Raw genomic sequence first — 19,610 nt, forward strand, 5'->3', positions numbered from 1 at the left:
TGTTGAAGCATGGCTGAAAAGTAATGTCTGACTTTCATTGGTTAAATTTCATAGAATTTTTATTTATTATTACTTTTGTCAGATTCAAGTTATTTTTGTGACCATTGTGAGTTTTTCCTTCATTAACTGCACCTTTCATTAACTTTCATTTTCATTAGAAAATGACAAAAGACCATTTTAGAAAGAAATACATTCATTTAAATTTGAGAAAATACACAAAGAAACATGTACAATCTATATAGTAGTAGATTTTTATTTTATTTTTTGTTTGTATCAAAATTACTATGTGTATCACTGATTAAGAAAATAAAATTGAAGGTTGAAGTAAGTACAGAGCAGTGGGTGTAAGCCAGTAGCGGTGAAAACGAGAGTTGATTGGCAAGATGGTGACAATAAATAATGAAAGTAAGAGATTAAAGACATGCACAAACCACTTCAAAAACAAATTTGAGAGGGGAAATGAGAAGGAGAAACAACTATAACATGATTAGAAGCTCTGAAAAAACTATTTTGCAGAATAGGTCTACTTTAAAGAACACTTTATTGTCCCATAGAGAAATTTGTCCTCTACCTCTAACCCATCCATCTACACCTCTTATGCAAGCTTCCAGGAGCAGTGGGCGCACAGTGCAGCACTTGGTGAGCCATTTCCAGATCTCCAGAGTTAGTTTTCGTCAGGGCCTTAGCTGTGCATGTGTGTGCTCTGTGTTGATAGTGGAAACCAGAATCAAACCCATAACCTTCTTGTTGTGAGGCATGAGTGCGAGCCACTCAGCCACCATGACACACTACAGTTTGTCAGGCCGTGCTGTCAGAAACAGTCTATCTATAACAAGGGAATGTTCTGTCACTGGTGCAGATGTTAAAGAGGGGGTATTTTACTTCTGGAGAGTATTAACTGCTAACAGACGACATATTTAGATCACAATGTTACCTTTTATTGTTTTGAAAATGCTATATTCACAGAAAACAATGTATTAACATGTTAAATAAGTTTCAGTTTTGTTTGTGACGCTCAGAGTCTCCCCTCTCTTTGCTCTCTGCGTCAAATCATTCCCCCTTCAGAGCACTATCACAGCACAATCAGTGTGCACCCCGCTATGAAACTACACATCACATCAGGTTTGTCAAGTTATTGTGTACTGTTTGGTATCATGTTTTTGTATATTTGTGGACGGAGCATTGGACAGAATCGTTCAGCTAACTGTAAGGAGGGTTTGAACGGACTCAAACATGCATGGATGACATTTAAAACCACTTGAGGCATGTTTTTGATGAGGGAACAACATTATAACAAGAAAACTCCAAAAAAGTCGATTTTGTATAATACCCCTCTTTAAGTAAATACATAATTACACACATAGATATAGATATTCTGATTATTTCAGTGAAATTCTATCATTGAAGAAACAAGGCCTGTTAGTTGTGTAGTTTTGAATCACCATACATTTTACCGTTCCACCATTCACCTGCATTAGTGAAGTGAATTCACAAACTAGGAGATTGCTTTGGTGAGGTGCAACATCAACACTATCTGACACTTTTCTAATGATACAGGCTCACAGACCTAAAGGCTGAATGTCACTGATTTTTACTGTCTTAAAAATGTGAAAAAACAAACTAGTTCATTTTAAATGATTTGCAGCAGTCCAAAGTTATTCCTCACTGACTTTAAGCAGAGCATCCTAACTACTCACCAAAATGAGTAATGTATGAAGTTTTGCAGTGATGGCAAAGCTAACAACTAGCATTTTTTCTGATTCTCTGACAATAAAACACTATTATTAGAGCTTTTTGACCTCAAAGCCTGCTAAATAAACTTGCTTTTTTCTACTAAATTGTATATAAGGTGTTCTAATAGCATGGTCTACTGTTCTGACTCCTTTTTTCTATCTGACATCATACATCACTGCCCTGATTACAACCAACAAAGTTTGAAGGGTGGAAGCCTGTTTGATGAATCATAGACAGTGTCCCAATTCGCCAAATGCACCATTCAAAGTACTCCCCTAAGTACCGATCGAAGTACCCGGCCGAAAATGTGTACTCCTCAGTGTAACCGCCATCTTGTCGAAATGGGACATGCCTACACCACGGACCGTACTTCCACCGGTGTCTTTGAAATTTGGCACCATGACTCTTCATGTCATCCTGATCAAAAAAGTCAATCAGACCCAAGTCATATTTTTCACTGGGTTGCCATGGTGATGCGCGAAAGCGCCCATGTTATCCTAATGGGGAAATTTCCAAATTTTCGTACATTTCAAAGTCTTATAACGACTTATTACCGTCAACGACGAACATAAAATTTGGCACAGTGATTCTTCAGGTCGTCCCCGACAAAAAAGTCCAAGGGGCCAAGTTTGTATTTTGCACGGTGTTGCCATGGCGATGCCTGGAAAACCCATGTTTTTGCATTTTCCAATGTGTTTTGACTTGTTTGGTGACAAGTGCAGCCCAAAGCCACAATAAAAAAAGGGACAAGTGGCGCGTTAGCGCCACCCACAGGGAGTGCGGGGTCGGCCGAGTGCGAAGCACGGCCCGTGAGGGCCGTTCGATGCCGCTTGCGGCTTTAATTTTTTTTATTTCTTCTGCGCTTTGAGCAGTAATTTGACACCCTGAACATTTTCAAAAACTCACCAAATTTTGCCCAAAATTCAGGTCTGGCGAAAAATTTATTTTTTTATGTGGTGCATCATTGGGCATAAAAAAATGGCGAGACAGTGCCCCCTGCAAAAGTCAAAATACATTGCGTCAATGGGAGACGTCCCGACGTCAACTTTGCCGTAGAGCCACGAAATTCGGTACACGCATTCTTCAAGTAATGCCAAACAAAAAAGATTATTATGGCCACGCCCTCGGACGCACCGGAAGTCTGCCATCTTGGATTGAAAATTCCAAAATGCCGAGTCAGCATTTTCGCTGACCTCGCATTTTCGTCAACTCCTCTGAAGGCGCTTCACCTGCAGGGCTGAAATTCACTGTACATCATCTAGAGAAGTGGGGCATCAAAAGTTATCCAATTTATGATGATCCCTTTTATGGTTTCCGTGCGGCGAAGCCGCAAATTTCCATCGGAATTTTTGGAATTTTCAAAAGTCAAAATTTGCTCCCGTTTGCGCATGCAAAGTCCGATTTGGCTCAAATTCGAATCAGTTGTAAAACTTTCGGGCCTAAAGCTACTCATTATAATAGAAACTAAATTGGCGTGATAGCGCCCCCTACAGAATATCTAATATATTTATATGGAGGTCCGAAAATTTAGTTTTTCCAAATGTTAACAAATTTGACACAAAATTCCATTGGGTCACCCCAATCAATAAAGTCAATCAGACCTATGTCGTTTTATGCACCATGTTGCCATGGCGATGCGCCAAACTGCCAATGTTATCCTAATGGGAAACCTCCAAATTTCCCATTCATGGGAAAAATATTAGTTTAATGGAATAATGTGAAATTTGGCACCATGACTCGTCATGTCATCCTGATCAAAAAAGTCAATCAGACCCAAGTCATATTTTTCACTGGGTTGCCATGGCGATGCGCGAAAGCGCCCATGTTATCCTAATGGGAAAATTTCCAAATTTTCATAGATTTCAAAGTCTTATAACAACTTATTACCGTCAACGATGAACATGAAATTTGGCACAGTGATTCTTCAGGTCGTCCCTGTCAAAAAAGTCCGAGGGGCCAAGTTTGTATTTTGTATGGTGTTGCTATGGCGATGCCTGGAAAACCCATGTTTTTGCATTTTGTGCATCAGCACTTCCAATGTGTTTTGACTCGTTTGGTGACAAATGTAGCCCAAAGCTGCAATAAAAAAGGGACAAGTGGCGCGTCAGGCCGGGTCGGCCGAGTGCGAAGCACGGCCCACGAGGGCCGTTCGATGCCGCTTGCGGCTTTAATTAGTTTTTGTTTTTGTTCGTTTTTTGTATTATTCTGTATTTTAACAGGGCGCTCCTTTCTCCGCTGAAAGGAGCGTCTGATACCCTCATTGGGTTCTCACTGTATAAATAAAAATTAATTTAAAAAAAGCTATTGAAAAAATGAAATAAAAAGAAAGATTTAGCTAATTGTAAGGCAAGACTAGGCAAGTTTATTTGTATAGCACAATTTCGTACACAAAGTAATTCAAAGTGCTTTACAGAATAAGAAAGACTTTCAAATCACAATACAACACATCAAAATGACAAATAATCATCATAAAATTTGCATTCAGAGAGAAGAGTGCAGAATAAAAACCTTTCAGTCATACGCACAGATAAACATAACTGTTTTGAGTCTAGATTTAAACATTGTCAAAGTAGAGGCCTGTCTCACATCTTCAGGAAGACTGTTCCAGGGTTTAGCTGCATAAAACTGAAATACTGATTCTTCATGTTTAGTCCAGACTCTGGGCACTAGCAGGAGGCCGGTTCCTGAAGTCCTCAGAGTGTGAGATGGTTCATATGGCACTAACATGTCAGAGATGTACTTTGGTGCTAGGCCATGGAGAGAATTGTAGCCTAAATAGATACCCTTGGTCAAACCTTTGTTAAATGCGCATTGAATTTGAATAATTCACACTATTGTTTTAACATCCAACTAATTTTGAACAAACTGCTCTAACTGTCAAAATAATGAGAAGAATCTCTCGTAACAAAACTGAGTGTGGACTGAATCAGGGCCATGAGCCAGACCGGTGGAGCTAGATCTTTGACAAAAAGTGAGATTAGTCTTTTGAAGTCTTTCTGGAAAAGCCTGCCCCAGCTCTACATCAACATCTCTATACGCTTTCCTTGATAACGCTGTTTCCATGACGTCAGACTAGAGAGATCGTTGCCATGGTAACCTATAGTAAAGAATGTCCAAGAGTTCTTCTCATGAACTCACAAACTAACTAATACTTTTCTGAAGTCCTGTTACTCAAGTTAGACTAATTAATTAATCTAAGCTTTGTTTTAACACAATCAGAAAGAACTGACTTAGCTGGAACTACTACAGGTGTGCTGACATGAGCTGTTATCAAGTCCGTCTCATGGGAGGTTTAAACATTTCAATGCATGCATTTTTTGGTCTTGTTTTACGTTATTTCTATTCAGAATTTTGTTCTTGACACTCACAAGATGGTCATTGCATTTGCCATAACAAAAGAACTTATGTACTATCTAGGCCTTATAATACATCATTGTTTGTATGACGTAGCATAAGGCCTCTGAAAGTTATGAAAAGTGCTTATAAAATCATCACAGCGAATAGTTAGGATGTTCATAAGGTAAGTGAGGAATATCTTTGGAACACTACAAACCATTCTATTTAAAATTAACTAGCTCTGTTTATCAAGTTTCTAAGATTCTTGAAACTGAAAACAATGTCCTAATTAAATAGGTCTAAATTTTGTAATTATTATTGCGAAAGTGAACATCTTGTGAACTGTATTCCAGTTCGTGGGCTTTCCTATACAGGTTTAAAAATACTGAGGCAAATAACCACAAGACAAACACTGGATGTGGGTATGGATTGAAAAACATCCACATACAAGCCCATTTCTATTGATACTTTGCAGCGGCATCACACTGAGGCGTTGTGCATGTATGTCTATAGCAGATACTTTGCTGTGGCATCTGCTTTATGTCTAGAGCAGAATATTCAGTAGTTATCATGGCCACACAATGAACATAGCAGATTTAGATTTCTGAAAAATACAAAATGGATTAAACAACACAGGAGCCTGGTACGAGGGTTCACGGTTCCATTTAGGTGTTTGATTTTCAACAAAAAAGGTGAGAGTGATTAAACTGAAAAATTGTTGGTTAATGCTGGCTAGCTTGTGACTGTAATGTTATTCGAGAGGGACTTGCTTAGCAGCACAAATTACCTCTCCTGTTTTTCTTTCTGGTCAGATTGTGTTGAGATAAAGCTCAGATGAATAAAAGAGCTTCAGACAGACCAGCGCACTCCTTTAGCTTCACCCCCCAGGGAATGTTGATGACATCTGCTGCAAAGTATCCACATATCACAATCATTTCTCAGATAGTGGACAGGGGGTATGTTCTGACCGGGGTGGCGGGCATCAGATAGCGCACTCTCTTCCAGAAGCGAGAGTGCACCTGGGCGGTACATGGTCCCGGAGTCCACCTGATGGGGGCGCTCTTCTGGATCAGGTGCTGTAGTGCAGGGGGCAGGTGTGAGTACCCCCTGGGGCCAGTGTCCCCCAGCTGAATCAGGATTACACTGAGATCTCTAAGGACCAAAGCCTGATGGAGTCCTACCTGAAACAAACATATACATGCATTTAGAGGTGGTGGAATTGTACTTCAGTAAGAGTAACGTTACTTCAGAATGATATTACTCAAGTAGAAGTACAAAGTATTGGTCAGTTGTATTGGTCAAAGAAATTCCGCAGTTACTATGTTGAAAAAATGCTACAGACTTTTTACAACAATGCAACAGACTTTTACACCAAATAAAACAGAAGACGATCCATAATGTTTTTGTCAAATGTAGACTTATTAACAGTGGTATACACAGCGTTATATTTTCTTAATCAGTGATATGCTTAGGATTCAACGTCAGCTCTGACTGGGCACCACCGTCTTCAGTCAGTCATTTTAGATGAATAATGAGTTTTAAAATGTCCAAACATAATGATACACAGGTGTTGTAGTAACTATATAACAGACACAACTACAATAGGTCTTCTTAAAAATGTGTTATATTTAGACTACATGCACCTGTGACCTATGACCTATGACCTATGACCTATAAGTTAAAATTTCCCGCCTGACTTTTCATAGAGATCACCGTGGGTTACCTGCCAGTCGTATCCCTCTGGCTGCTCGTACGTCTCTGTGACTCCTGACGCCGCGCATGGGGTGAGGATGACCATGAGTCTCCTGCTCTTTCTCATGCGCTCCTCCACCAGCTCCACAAGATCTGCACACACGTAGATAATTCCACATAGCCCTACCTAATAACAATACTGCTCTGGCAAAAGTCTCATCTAATTTCTACAATATTTATTATCTGACAAAAATATATATATAAAAAAAAAATGGGGAAATTCTACTTTTCTTCACAAACTGACAATTGACCATGGAAAAAACAAAACTAAGAACTCGTATGTACTATAAGGAACAAATATGATGCATTACTTGTAGTGTCGTTGGCCTTTAAACAGGGTTTTGAGTACCTTTGCATTGGAATGGCATGATTTAGAAGTTAAACAATGTCTAATTAAAATACACATGGGGTACTTATTGTGAGCATGATTGAGTAATCTTTAATCACTTATTTTCCATTTTGCTGACAGCTGCAAACAGCTACACAGCTCTTGTTGTGATGATGTTTATGGCAACGTGAGCTCCTATTGGGACCTGCAGTTTTCTAACGCATGTATGGAAATTGTTGTGTGGGACCGTGTGTTACGTAGGCTTGTGGGCAGAGCATTAGACAAATATTAGAGCTAACAGAATAGTGCCTGGAAGAGACTGTTAGATTAGTCAAACATGCATGGTTGACATCTACCCCTGTTTAAATCTCCACTGCACAGAAATAAGGTTGTGGGTTGGATTCCTGGCACTTTAACCACATTTTGAGGATGTACCTCACCATACTAATTACCAAACTAACTTTTTATACAATTTTGTATTTTATGTGTGGTGGCATTTTACATCTTGCCATAGGGACTGCAGTTGGAAACTAGCTGTATAGCTAATACTGGCGCATTTACAGAAATGTTGATTAATGTGCATTGTCCCTATTCAAATAAACTAATAAATAAAATAATGCCCAAGGAGGAGTGTGCAGAAGCTGACCTTCTCCTGGCAGGTTGTCCCGTCCATGGATGAACAACTTGTACCCACACATGTTCTCCAGGATGTGAGGCAGTTCCTGGGACACAAAGCGACACAGGAGCTCCTCTATGGGCTTCTCATGTGAGGGCATCTGGTACACCACGTATGCATCAAACACCTTCACTCCTACAAGTGAAAGAAAGAACTGAGACAGAATCGCCTTATTTACATTCACTATGTCCCCAGATACGAGGTAAACATATACAAATCAAATATTGATTTTACTTATTATAATGTTGAATTATTCTTAATTACAAAAACAAAACAAAAAAAACGCCAAAAAAATTACATGATGACTAACTTGTCATCATGGTGTTTCGGTTATTAAGATGATCTTCCAATGAGAAAGCAGAGTTTCATCCTGATGATTTTGGTTCTGTTCTAGTCTTGATTTAGCACTGATCTAACCCAGGGTTAGGTCTGGGGTTAATCCTAGTTTAGTCCAAGTTTTGATGCTGCCTATGTGTGGACCAACCCTCATTTGTGTTGACAGTTTCAATCTTGAAATCCAGTTGGTTTAAACCTAAAAGGACTCGCTCTCATTCACTCTGAATTGTCACTACCTAAACCCTAACACCTGCAGCCAAACATTAATCAGGTTTCACATGAGGTATGGCCTGTCCATGTAATTTTCAGTTGTCCAGGTATTACCCATAGTAAAACAAAAATTCAATTCTGTCAACTGGACAAAAAGTTTTTGAGTGAAGATGTTTCACTGCTCACCCAAGTTTCTTCAGTTCTGGTCATTGGTCACTGACTACACTGAAACAAACACACATATTGTTTACAGTTTCTATTTGTTGGCTAGGTATACTAAACTACACAAGTGTGAACTGTGCCTGAGTCATATTTTGCAAAATCATTCAGGCTCCTAATGAGTGCTCTCACATCTATTAGTATAATGGCTAGCACTGTTGTTTGTCTTGTTTTGATTAACGTCTATTATAAACGGAGATAAAAGGAGATAAGTGATACGCCCTGTTCAAAAATGGATTGCCTTCCCTAACAAAAATAGCCTCTTTAACTGCCCTCTGAGTGGACCACATTGCTTTGTTTGTGGCTTAGGGTTTTATCCTTCTGGGTGAGCCAGTTTCTGTCTTAAAGTGTTTGTAGGTTACCTACAAACCAGACCCTCAGGACCCCAATCTGCTGTAAATCTCAAAGATAGTGAGGTACAGATCTTAGCCAAAGAAAAGAAATGGTTTGAGAGAGGCATTGAAGGGGCAATTTTTGCCTCTTTGAACAGGAATGGGGGACATCATTTATATCCTATTTATAGCTCCATCCTCAGACCTAAATCATAACAAAGAAAACATAGACAGCATCAAAACTGGGACTGAACTAGGACTGACCTCAGAACTAATCATGGGTTGGATCAAGTTAAACATTAGATTAGGTAAAAACATTCTTAAGTATGTAAAATGTACTACAAAGCATATTTTACCTTCAAATACCATTCAGTTCTTTTAAATCTGAAACCCCCCTGGCAAGTGTTTGTGTACCTCCAGGTTAGGAAACATCTATTAGGTACACCCCAATGCAGTGACATAAGGACATTGTCTCAAGTCTAGTCATACTGATATTAGACAGGTCCTCACCAGTGTCCCCCAGACGGAATGGGAACAGTCTCCTGGACAGCAGAACCAGGTCTATGACAAAGCATTTGACCATCACAGATATGAGCACGAAGAGGACAAAGACACATGTCCCCGCAGTAACCAGGGACACCAAAGACTCTGTGGGGGACAAAGGAGGAGTTGATAAACTATGAATACCTACTGCATGTTTGGTTGAAGGAGATAACCCACCCAGACACAGAGAGAATTGGGAAGCATACTCCACGCTTCCCAATTTATTAACACCTAAACAGGACTTCTCAAACACTCACCTCTGGGCTGGAGGTGGACAATGATTGACTCAGAGTCTCCAGGGTGCCTCTCGCCCAAACACTCGTACTCCTCCGTGAAGTGTAGAGCTGATACGCTCTTGATGGTCAGGGTCTGGGTCACAATGGTTTTTTTGGAGGCATTTTTCTCCACACTGAGGAGAGATACATGACAGTTAGGAGCCAGACAGTGGTGCACATTGGTACCCTGTGATAGATACTTGAGTAAGTCCAGGTGAGGTCTGTAGACAACGTTAGAAATTCTTGGTCAACATGTCCTATTGATTATATCAACTAAAAAGGGGGCAGGGCAAAAGCTGTCAAAACTATTACATATCTGGTGAGTTTATTCAATAACTACTATTTTTGCAGAAAAAAGTAACTAGGAAACAATGTATTTCTTAAATTTCATGAGTTTAATCTGCCTTTTTTGTTTGGTTTTTTTTTTACATAAAAATACCCAAAAATACAACTTTTTCAGCTAACTCATTCAAACACAAACTTTTCCTTTTTGCTGTTGTCCCCTATAAATCCTTATAATATAAATAATATTAGTTGCCTGATACAAATTTTGGTCGACCAAGACTCCATCAACCGATAAATTTACTAAATGACTAAAGGCCTACAGCCGTAGTCCAGTGGACAGTAAATGGAAGAGAATCAACTTGAATGAGCTGTGCCTGCTTGTCTCTATGATGATGTTATCCCATAATATGATATGGTATGATAGATTTTTCAAGTAATAAAAATATCTGTAATTGAGTCAATGGACGTGTTGTTAGTTTTACTGTAACAGCAAAACTCCGTACTGAAAAGATGTGGAAAGTGTTTATAAAGTGGTGAATAATTAGGATGCTCTAAATGCATAAGATAAGTGAGGAATAACTTTGTGACGCCTGTAAACCATTTAAAATGAACTAGTTCACATTTTTAAGACAGCAGCCTAAATGTGCAGGTTAAATTCAATTCAGAAAAAGTGGACAGTGGAAACACTTTTGGATGGGAAGGCACCTATCCTCACGTCCTTGCAGGTTAGCTATGCCAATTTATGTATACAGTTTATGCTTGTGATAGCAATACCCTATACAGTTATTTTAATAGACTCATGAGACAGAGGAGGGAGGGACTCACTGCCTGGTTTGGTTGTATCCTTCTGATTGGAGATCAGAGTTTTTAGCATTCCACGTGGCCACACACTGGCTTGAAGGGAGGTTGATGCCACACAGCACAGTGCAGTTGAGCAGCAGACTGACACCTGCAGAACACACAGTAGACAACAGTCAGCAGTCACAGACACATCTCCATCTCCAAGTCCAGAGTCTCGGGTGGCTGGTTGGAGAGTTGGATGCTTAAAGTGCATATGACAGGTTTTCATGTTTCTCTAATTATGCCTTGATTTGGTAGAATAGTACCTGTGGTTAGTATTTATCATAGTCTTACATCAGCAGCTTGCACGGAAAAAAGTAAAATACAAACATACAGGAAGTATTAGTTTAGTATTTGTTTAAAACAGAATCCTTCCACCCACAGCATCAATAGAAAATTCTATCCAAAATGCAGACAATTTCTTTGCATATTTTCTGTCAGTTTAAACCATCATTTAACAAAATAAAGGTGTCATATCAGCTGCCAAGTCCAACCAGAAAGTCAAATTATAAACTTGAGAAAAATTGCAAAAAATAGGCAAGATTTTTTGTAATGCTAACTTTTGTTTATACTGAAATGAGTGATCTAACCTGTAATTTGCACTTAAAAGGTCCTATATTACACAAAATTTGCTTTTGTGAGCTTTAAGCCATGTTATAATGCTGTTACCCCAACAAAAAAGCTGAAAAACATACCTGGAGTTGTGTTTTGTTTCATTCACATGTTTGAGTAATCTTTATAAACAACTCCAGGTCTGTTTGTGATGAGGAAACAACATTTTAACATAGATCAGTAAATAGTGTAATATGGGCCCTTTAAATTGATGTGGCGATGATGTAGATGAAGTTACCTGGGTCGGCCAGCTGCTGTTTCTCAATGGGAGCCAGGATCCTCACAGGGAGATAAACACGTTGTTCTGGATCATATCACACACAGTTAATCCAGACCATCACAAAGCTGTCTAAAGTTTTAGTCTTCACTTGTGCAGTTTTAGTGCACAAAAGATTATGTAAATGTATGTAATTAAATCTTAACACACATAATCAACCAAAGATTATTTTATTGAACTTTATTCTATTACCTCAAGAGCTTAAAACCTCAACTGGATTTAGGAAAAGTCTAATTCCTCAGTGTGATGCTTTGCCCAATCAGCTTGAAGTATTCATCTAAATGCTCCACCATTTCTGGGTTGCGTTCAATGGGAGCTTCATTGGGAGCTTGTCTCCATTTTCGCTTCTGTTTTTATAGCTGACTTACATTTTAGATATACAATGAGAGATCACTAAAATACTAATCAAAAACCTCTTCAGGCATGTTTTTGATGAGGGAACAAAGTTAGCTAAAAAAAAAAAAGGGATTTTGTATAAGTTTAAATTATATAGTTGTTATTTTTTTATTGTTATTATTGTTGTAACAAAAATGTAATTGTGAAAAGCTGCTGCCGGGCTTGGGCACAGCGCTCTGACCTATGATTTGCAGTTGTCTGGGGGCCACAGAGCGGTACAGGTGGTTCTGGTGAATCCAGGTACACACACAGTCATACCGGCCCTGGTCCTTTGCTGTGGCGTCTGACACCAGCAGAGGGTCCCAGTGCTGCTCAGGGAGGAGCATGCCATCCTGGAGAGACAGGGTTAACTCACATGTGAATGGGCTGTTAGAGAAGACATTAATCTTAGTTTCATGTGCACAGGTTCAGTAATTACAGAGATATTCAAACATGTCATCACTAAACCCCTGTCGCTGCCCTCTTGTGGTTATTTATGCATGTGCCTCTTTGTCCTGCTCTCTTTTTTAAATGCTTCCAAACAGTTTTATGTGTCTGTAAATAATGCGTGTTTTGTCCTATCTATGATCACTTTCCTCTTCTTACTTTGCTTTTGCTACTGCTGTTTCGTTGTGCTTCTCTGTCTGGACTTTTTCACATTTGTGCCTCTGTCTTGACTACCTGCTTGCTGCTGCTGTGCAAACTTGCCTAAATTTTAATCTATGCAATGTTTGATTGTTTTATCTTATTGTGATCTTGTTTTCCAGGGTACAGATGGGAATATATATTAAGCAGTTGTAGCGCTGTCTGTGTAATCCCTCAGTCGTTCAGGTAAGATGCATAGTAAAAGAAAAATATAAGCTCTGTCAATTGGATGAAAATTGTAGGAGCTCATCCAAGTCGCTTCTTCAGTTCTGGTCAGGTTACTGGTGGACACTGCCTTATATCTGTCTGAAGGGAGTGTAGTTAGATCCTTCCTTAAGATAGATATAGGGCAGTGTATATTTAAAAAAAACAAAAAACAGATGTAACTTTCCCATTGTAATAAAATGTTGTCATAAGTTACCTTAAAATTGTCAATAGGAAAAATATGCATGTGTCTGTGGTGGTGTACTGCGGGCACCTGGTGATGTGGGCCCGTTGTGTGTGTGTGTGTGGTCTGTTCTCACCTTGTACCAGGACAACGTGCCATTGAGCCTATTACACGGGTGGAGCGCATGTTCGGGGCAGAAGATGAAGATGTTAGTGTCACTCTCCTCCACCGTGTAGACTCGCTTTGGGCTGTCCTCTGGCACAACGTTCACTCGCACGTAATGCTTTGTGAGGTCACCTGTGGCCTTCACCTCCCTGAAAAACACACAGGGTCAAAGCTAAGAAAGAGGAGGACGTTCTGTCACTGTCCTTCCTCCCCTCAGGCCAAGAGTCTGAGGGTCATCCTCGACACTACTCTTTCTTTCCACTCCCACATCAATGATATTTGCCTACTTTCACCTCCATAATATTGCTTGTCTCTGTCCTTCTCTCACTCCTTACACTGTTTTTATTCTTGCTCACAGTCTTGTCACCTCCCAGATTGACTATTGTAACGCTTTCCTCTATGGTCTCTCTAACAAATCCCTCCAGAAACTGCAGGTCCTTCAAAATTCTGTAGCACGTATTATCACCAGGACTCCCACCATTCACCATATCACGCCCATCCTCCAACAACTTTATCGGCTTCCCATAAAACAAATAATCAACTGCTATTTTTGAGAGCTATCAAACATTTTGGGGGGCTGGATAATGTCATTGGCTAAAAATAAAATTGGTAATATCTTAAGAACCATAGTAGCACAAACCAAACTTTGTACAGCACAAAACAGAAACTGAAGAACAACTGGTACCATTTTGGGCCAATTTGTAACATTTTTAAGCTTCTTGGGGGGGCTGGATGACCCCAAGTTGACCTATAAAAGCATTGTTAATATCTCAAAAACTACAGCAGCACAAACAAACCTTTTGCAGCACAAGCCAACACAAACGAAGACATAATTTTTGTGTAGGCCTGCGTTTGATGGGGGGTCCACTTCACATACGTAGTCTACTGGTACATTGGCACATCATTACAGTAGATCTGTGTCTAAAAGTCAGTGGAGTTGGAGTATAATGCAGTTTATCCATAGCCATAATCAAAAATGATAAGGGCTTGGCTTGATCTTCCCCTACACATTGCTACAGATTATAGATCACACACTTGAGCCTCACTTGCCCCTATTCAGTACATTGGATATGATCTCTCTTTAATACAAGAAACTGATGTCGTTAAAAGGTGAAACTGAAGTAGTTATAGTCTGTAATGATTGCATTTTAATGAGAAAATGTTCTCATTTTAACTTAATACGTTCTGATAATAACGAATAAAGCCTTCAAAAATGTTTAATCCACGTCAGTTGTACAGTTCTGTCGATCTATAGCTCTGCAGAGGACATGTGTGTGATGTACCGGGCAAGGAAGCAGCCAGAGCGCTCCCTGGTGATGTTGAGCACACACAGCGTGTCTCCATGGGCGTGCACAGGTTCTGTCTCCTCTGAGGACAGCTGGATGATGTCCTGGGACATCTTCCAGAACCAGGTGAAGGAGCTGTTCTGATTCGACTGCTGAGGGGTGAACCACAGAGACTCCCCCTCAATCAGGAACAGGTCATCCAGCTCTGGGTCATCACAGTCCACCTGCTCCTGACCTGTGACCTCTGATGAGACATGGGAGTTATTAACAGATTGCGGTTGCAGGACCAACGGATTGTGAGCAGCGATTTAAACAATTTAAACCAACTTTTTTTTTTTTTTTTTTTTTTAAACCATTTTAAATCAGTGAGAATTAAAAATGTTTATGCCCATTTACCCTGGGGCTCCATAAGTGCCTAAGTTTGAAGGCCAAGATGGCAACTTGAGATGTTTGGAATGGAAGGAGCAAATGCATGCATCTTTTAGGTGAAGATAATTTAACTAAAATCAATAAATAGGCCTGTGCAAAGATAACACAGTGGACAGCGAGTAAGGTGGATATCACTGACAACATATTTTAAACTTTACAGATGAGGTGCATCATTAAGTTTCCACTGCCAGACATAAATGGAAACTATACATGGATACCTTTGGAATGTACTTTTGGCTGCAGGAAGAAAAGTATCACTATGCCAGACTTTGTATGATGTAGGCCACCAGCCGCTTTAACTTTACATAAAATAACAACCAATTCAAAGATAAGTGAAGTCTACTCAATGTTTTATCTGTGATTTATTTTGTTTGTGGTGTTATTTTAATAGTTATGCCTAAATATTAGCATTAGCATTGAGACAACACGTCCTTGGGGGAAGTATTCACCTGATTGTTAAAGCGTTTAATATGTTGTCAGTGATCTGCCCACAGCTTCCTCTCCCCTGGGTCATCTTTAAGTAAATTCATAGAGTTATAACATAACTGTAGTGTCATCAATCAGGAAGGAACTGGAAATGTCTTTTTTACAAAAACATTGTGTAGCTGACTACCATATCTATGATAGAAAAACAATAATTATCATATTTTTTGGCAAATAAAAACATTCTGAGATGCATCAATGTCAGTAAAGCAAAAGCATAATTCAAAACAAAATGCATAGCCAGTCAAAAATTTGGACAGACCCATTCAATTTTTGTATTTATTTATTTTTTTGTTTCTTTATGTTTACTACTACCTTTTATATGCAGACAGAATACATAAAATATATGAAGCAAGATACAGTTTCATATATCTCAACTGCTTTTTAATATATATATATTTTATATTCAAATGGTCTAATCTGATCTTTCTCTTTTGAGTGCAGAGGGAAAATTGGGAATATCACCCAAAATACTCAGTTCGAAATAGCCATATTTACTATCACTTCAGTTATATGATTTTTTTGTACTCAAGTAAAATGCATACTTTCTCTACCTGTGTCAGATACAGTACCTGAGTATGATGTCATCCACAGCCGAGTGAAGAGGAGCAGAAAGGTCTGGAGCTGTGAAGAGTGCATCGGGCCTGGTCCTAGTCTGGTTTAAGTCAGGTCTAACACTAGTGACTCTTTCCGATGGTCTTTTAGTATTTCTCTTGTGTCTCTGTCCCTGCACCATCACTAGACACCTCCTCCAGGAAGAAGCTAGCTCACAGTGTCTCAAATTTCAACCTCCAACATGTGAGTGAAATTAGGATTAATATCTGATTTTCAATACTTTTGACAACCCTATTAGGAATAGTTCATGGAATGGATAAACGTTGGTGCTTAGACCTCGTCAGGTAAAGAGTATATGGATTTCTTTGGGATAAAATCTCCATGGGGTCAAGACAGAGGCTGAGAGGCTGAGGAGGCTGGTTGTGCTGCTGCTGTTGAGTCGGGTAAAGTTTGTATCTGAGGGGAGGGATTTTAATTTGCATTTGTTTATATGATATTCTAATATACATATTTATTATATCAGAAAAATAGATACTGAGATAGTAAAAAACTAATGGGCATATTTACTAAGCCAGGTGCTAAATTCGAGTGCAAACTGAAAAATTGAATGTGCTATTTGTGGGCGTGTTGCACATGATATACTATTAGAAAATGTGCCTTTTATTCCTGCCACAATTCTAATATGTAAATGAGAGTTTAGTATATGGGCAAAAGGCCTGTGCTACTTCTGCTCTGCACGCACACAGACAAACCTACAGAATATGAGGACTTTGACTTATGTGTTCACTGTTATGCCTGTGCCCTCTGCTGAGAAGGTGATTGGCTGCAGCCTTCCATCTCTCCAGGACCTGTACGTCTCCAGGACTCAGGGGCGAGCAGGCCGTATAGCAGCTGACACTTCTCACCCTGGACATGGACTATTTGAGCCACTTCCCTCTGGCAGGAGGCTACGGTCCATTGGGACAGAGAACCTCTCTTCATAAGAACAGTTCCTTCCCCTCTGCTGTTGGTCTCATGAACACTTTAAAATATCTGTACCACTGACACTTTAGAATATCTGCACTAAACTGGACATTTTACAATACCGGTCACCTTAATAAGCCATGTTTGCACTGTTGTTCTTCTGATGTTGTTGTATATATCTACCTCTAAGTATTTTATTTTATTTTTAAGCATATCTTTTTTTTACTTTATGCATGCCCTTATTTGTATTTATTCAGTGTTTTTATGTTGCACTTTATCACTGACAATGGCAATAAAAGTCTTCTGATTCTGTTTGTAGATTGTTCGTCAATAGTTTAATACTTTAAGACTAACTTCAATTTCCCATTTCTTTAATCATCAGCTTTACGGCGTGCTCATTGTAGATAAATGCCTGTATAAGAAAACATAATAGACCTTACACACGTCGCTCAGCCTCATCCATTCATCTGCATCCTGCCTTTTGTTGTGCAATTTGGCCAAACCGATACTTCTGCCCACAGTCTGCAGAATTAATCTAGCTGACAAGTAGAAAGTACATTCATTCATTCATTATCATTATTATGAATCACTTCAAATTATTCACTTTATTTTAAATCACTTCATTTAATATGGTGCATAACGTTTCTTACCGAGGGCACGCCACCCGCTTGTCTCTATGGAGATAATATTGATTTGCCTGGAATGTCCCACATTATATTTTTGTAACTTGCATTTATCAAATTACAGCTGTTATTATTGTTTTAAAACATGCACTATGAGCAGGCTTGTCTCTCCACAGATCTGGCCAGTGGCGTCACCTGCTTGTGAACTGCTCACCTTTTTGTTGGTGGCTGAATGCTCAACGTGCCACCAGGAAATTTTAGTGACCTGTCCATTACTGTATATCAAGCATAGGATCTGCTCTCCACTGAACTCCAAATGAACTGTTATCAAGCTCACCATGGTCTTATTTTTGACACCAAAATAAATGAAATACAGTTAATGAGAAGAGATGTTTTAATGAAAAATAATTAAATATATATATATATAAATATTCGTCATAAAAATAATGTTTATTCATAATACAACAACTTACAACTGCTTCTCCCCCTTCACAGCTAATAAGCTTCCTGATAGATATTTTGTTTTGTTAAGTAGGTAGTATTCTGTTCACTCATTTGGATTTATTCATGTCTATTTTCTGTGATTGAAAAGGAATATATTTAAATTATAGGCTGTTGTTTCTTTGGAAGCTTGGATAGTCTCCACTCATCCCTTCTGAACAGTTTAAATTAATCAGCTGTATTAGAGTATTGACTTTTAGTTTTAGTTTTCATACAATATTTTTTTTCAGCAACATATATCACACTGCATTTTGAAGTATGTACAGGATATGAACAGACCCTTCTTCCAGTGCTGCAGGAAGTAAACTGTTTTATCTGAGCTCTGTAGAAGATAACAGATAAACAGTAATGTGTGCATAAATAACAAGATTCATGGCATATCAACAACACTTAAAAGTTGATAATACTGAGGAAAAATGTACACATATTTCACTATGTTTTGGCTTATGTGCTTAATTTTCCATGAGAAAAGATTTAGATTGTAATTGTTACTTACATTTGAGTTATATGTTATTACTGGTTGTTACATTTTAGTTTTGTTTAAAAACTTGGTCTCGTCTCTTATTATTGGTTGTTTCACAGTACATTAAATGAGCTGAATGTTTTTAAGGGTTGTTACACAGCGGGTTATGTGTTATTACAGGTCGTTACACTGTGTTTCATTTCAGTTACATGTTATTACAGGTTGTTGTTTGGGCATTTTTTATTTTTCACAAAATTAAGTACGATATGGTTCAGACCTGGTTTACTTCACTGTGGTTCTCCTTGAGGCTTCTTTTTTTGTTTTTGTTTTTCTTTCCTTGCAAAGAAGAAGGGGAGGTGATCTGGGACAGTTCTCCATTTGCTAGTTTCCAGTGAATGTTGGTTAATCTGCCTGTTATTGACCAATGACTGTTTCATTGTTTGATTTCCTAGCTTCGTGTTTGTTACATCTAACATTTTATGCAGTCCTGTGAGGTAAAAAGGTAGTGCCCTCTCTCGGCAAGTGAAGAGTCCTTGCCTCAAGTGGCAGAGTTCAAGTATCTCAGGGTCTTTTTCATGAGTGAGGGAAGGATGGAGTGTGGGATTAACAGGCAGATCGGTGCAGTACCTGCAATGATGTGGTCGCTGTATTGGACTGTTATGGTAAAGCAGGAACTGAGTTGAAAGGCAAAGCTCTCGATTTATTGGTCAATCTACGTTAGTACTCTCATATATGATCATGAGCTTTGGGTAATGACCGAAAGGACAACTGCGGATACAAGCAGTCGAAAAGAGTTTCCTCCGCAAGGGTGGCTGGGGGCTTATCTCTTAGAGATAGGGTGAGGAGCTCAGTCACATGGGAGGAGCTCGAAGTAGAGTCACTGCTCCTCCACATGGAGAGGAGGTGACTTGGGCATCTGTTCCAGATGTCCCACCGGAAGGAGACTCCTGGGAAGGAGACTCCTGGGAAGACCCAGGAC

At 39.1% G+C, this 19,610-nt stretch overlaps 1 protein-coding gene across 1 annotated transcript; it reads right to left on the reverse strand.

Moving 5' to 3' along the window:
• Nucleotides 1-5,716: 5,716 nt before the first annotated feature.
• il1rl1 (interleukin 1 receptor-like 1) lies at nt 5,717-16,186 on the reverse strand. The gene is made up of 11 exons (XM_055230380.1): nt 16,099-16,186; nt 14,612-14,858; nt 13,300-13,477; nt 12,333-12,483; nt 11,717-11,782; nt 10,852-10,975; nt 9,724-9,875; nt 9,434-9,571; nt 7,797-7,961; nt 6,794-6,915; nt 5,717-6,251 (listed from the first exon to the last, which is right to left on the reverse strand). The coding sequence occupies exons 1-11, from the start codon at nt 16,163-16,165 to the stop codon at nt 6,009-6,011; spliced, it is 1,653 nt and encodes a 550-aa protein (XP_055086355.1). The 5' UTR covers nt 16,166-16,186; the 3' UTR covers nt 5,717-6,008.
• Between the last annotated feature and the right edge of the window lie 3,424 nt (nt 16,187-19,610).

The sequence above is a fragment of the Periophthalmus magnuspinnatus genome, chromosome 21, assembly GCF_009829125.3.
Source record: "Periophthalmus magnuspinnatus isolate fPerMag1 chromosome 21, fPerMag1.2.pri, whole genome shotgun sequence".
In the NCBI taxonomy this organism is placed as follows: Eukaryota; Metazoa; Chordata; class Actinopteri; order Gobiiformes; family Gobiidae; genus Periophthalmus; species Periophthalmus magnuspinnatus.

What these genes read in the sequence shown, in the direction of transcription:
- il1rl1 (XM_055230380.1), bottom strand. Translation starts at nt 16,165, where the DNA reads ATGCACTCTTCACAGCTCCAGACCTTTCTGCTCCTCTTCACTCGGCTG. An exon ending in TCTGGCTGCTTCCTTGCCCG is followed by an intron (nt 13,478 to 14,611) that starts GTACATCACACA and finishes TGTGTTTTTCAG; the next exon opens with GGAGGTGAAGGCCACAGGTG. An exon ending in ATTCCGTCTGGGGGACACTG is followed by an intron (nt 7,962 to 9,433) that starts GTGAGGACCTGT and finishes TTTCACTTGTAG; the next exon opens with GAGTGAAGGTGTTTGATGCA.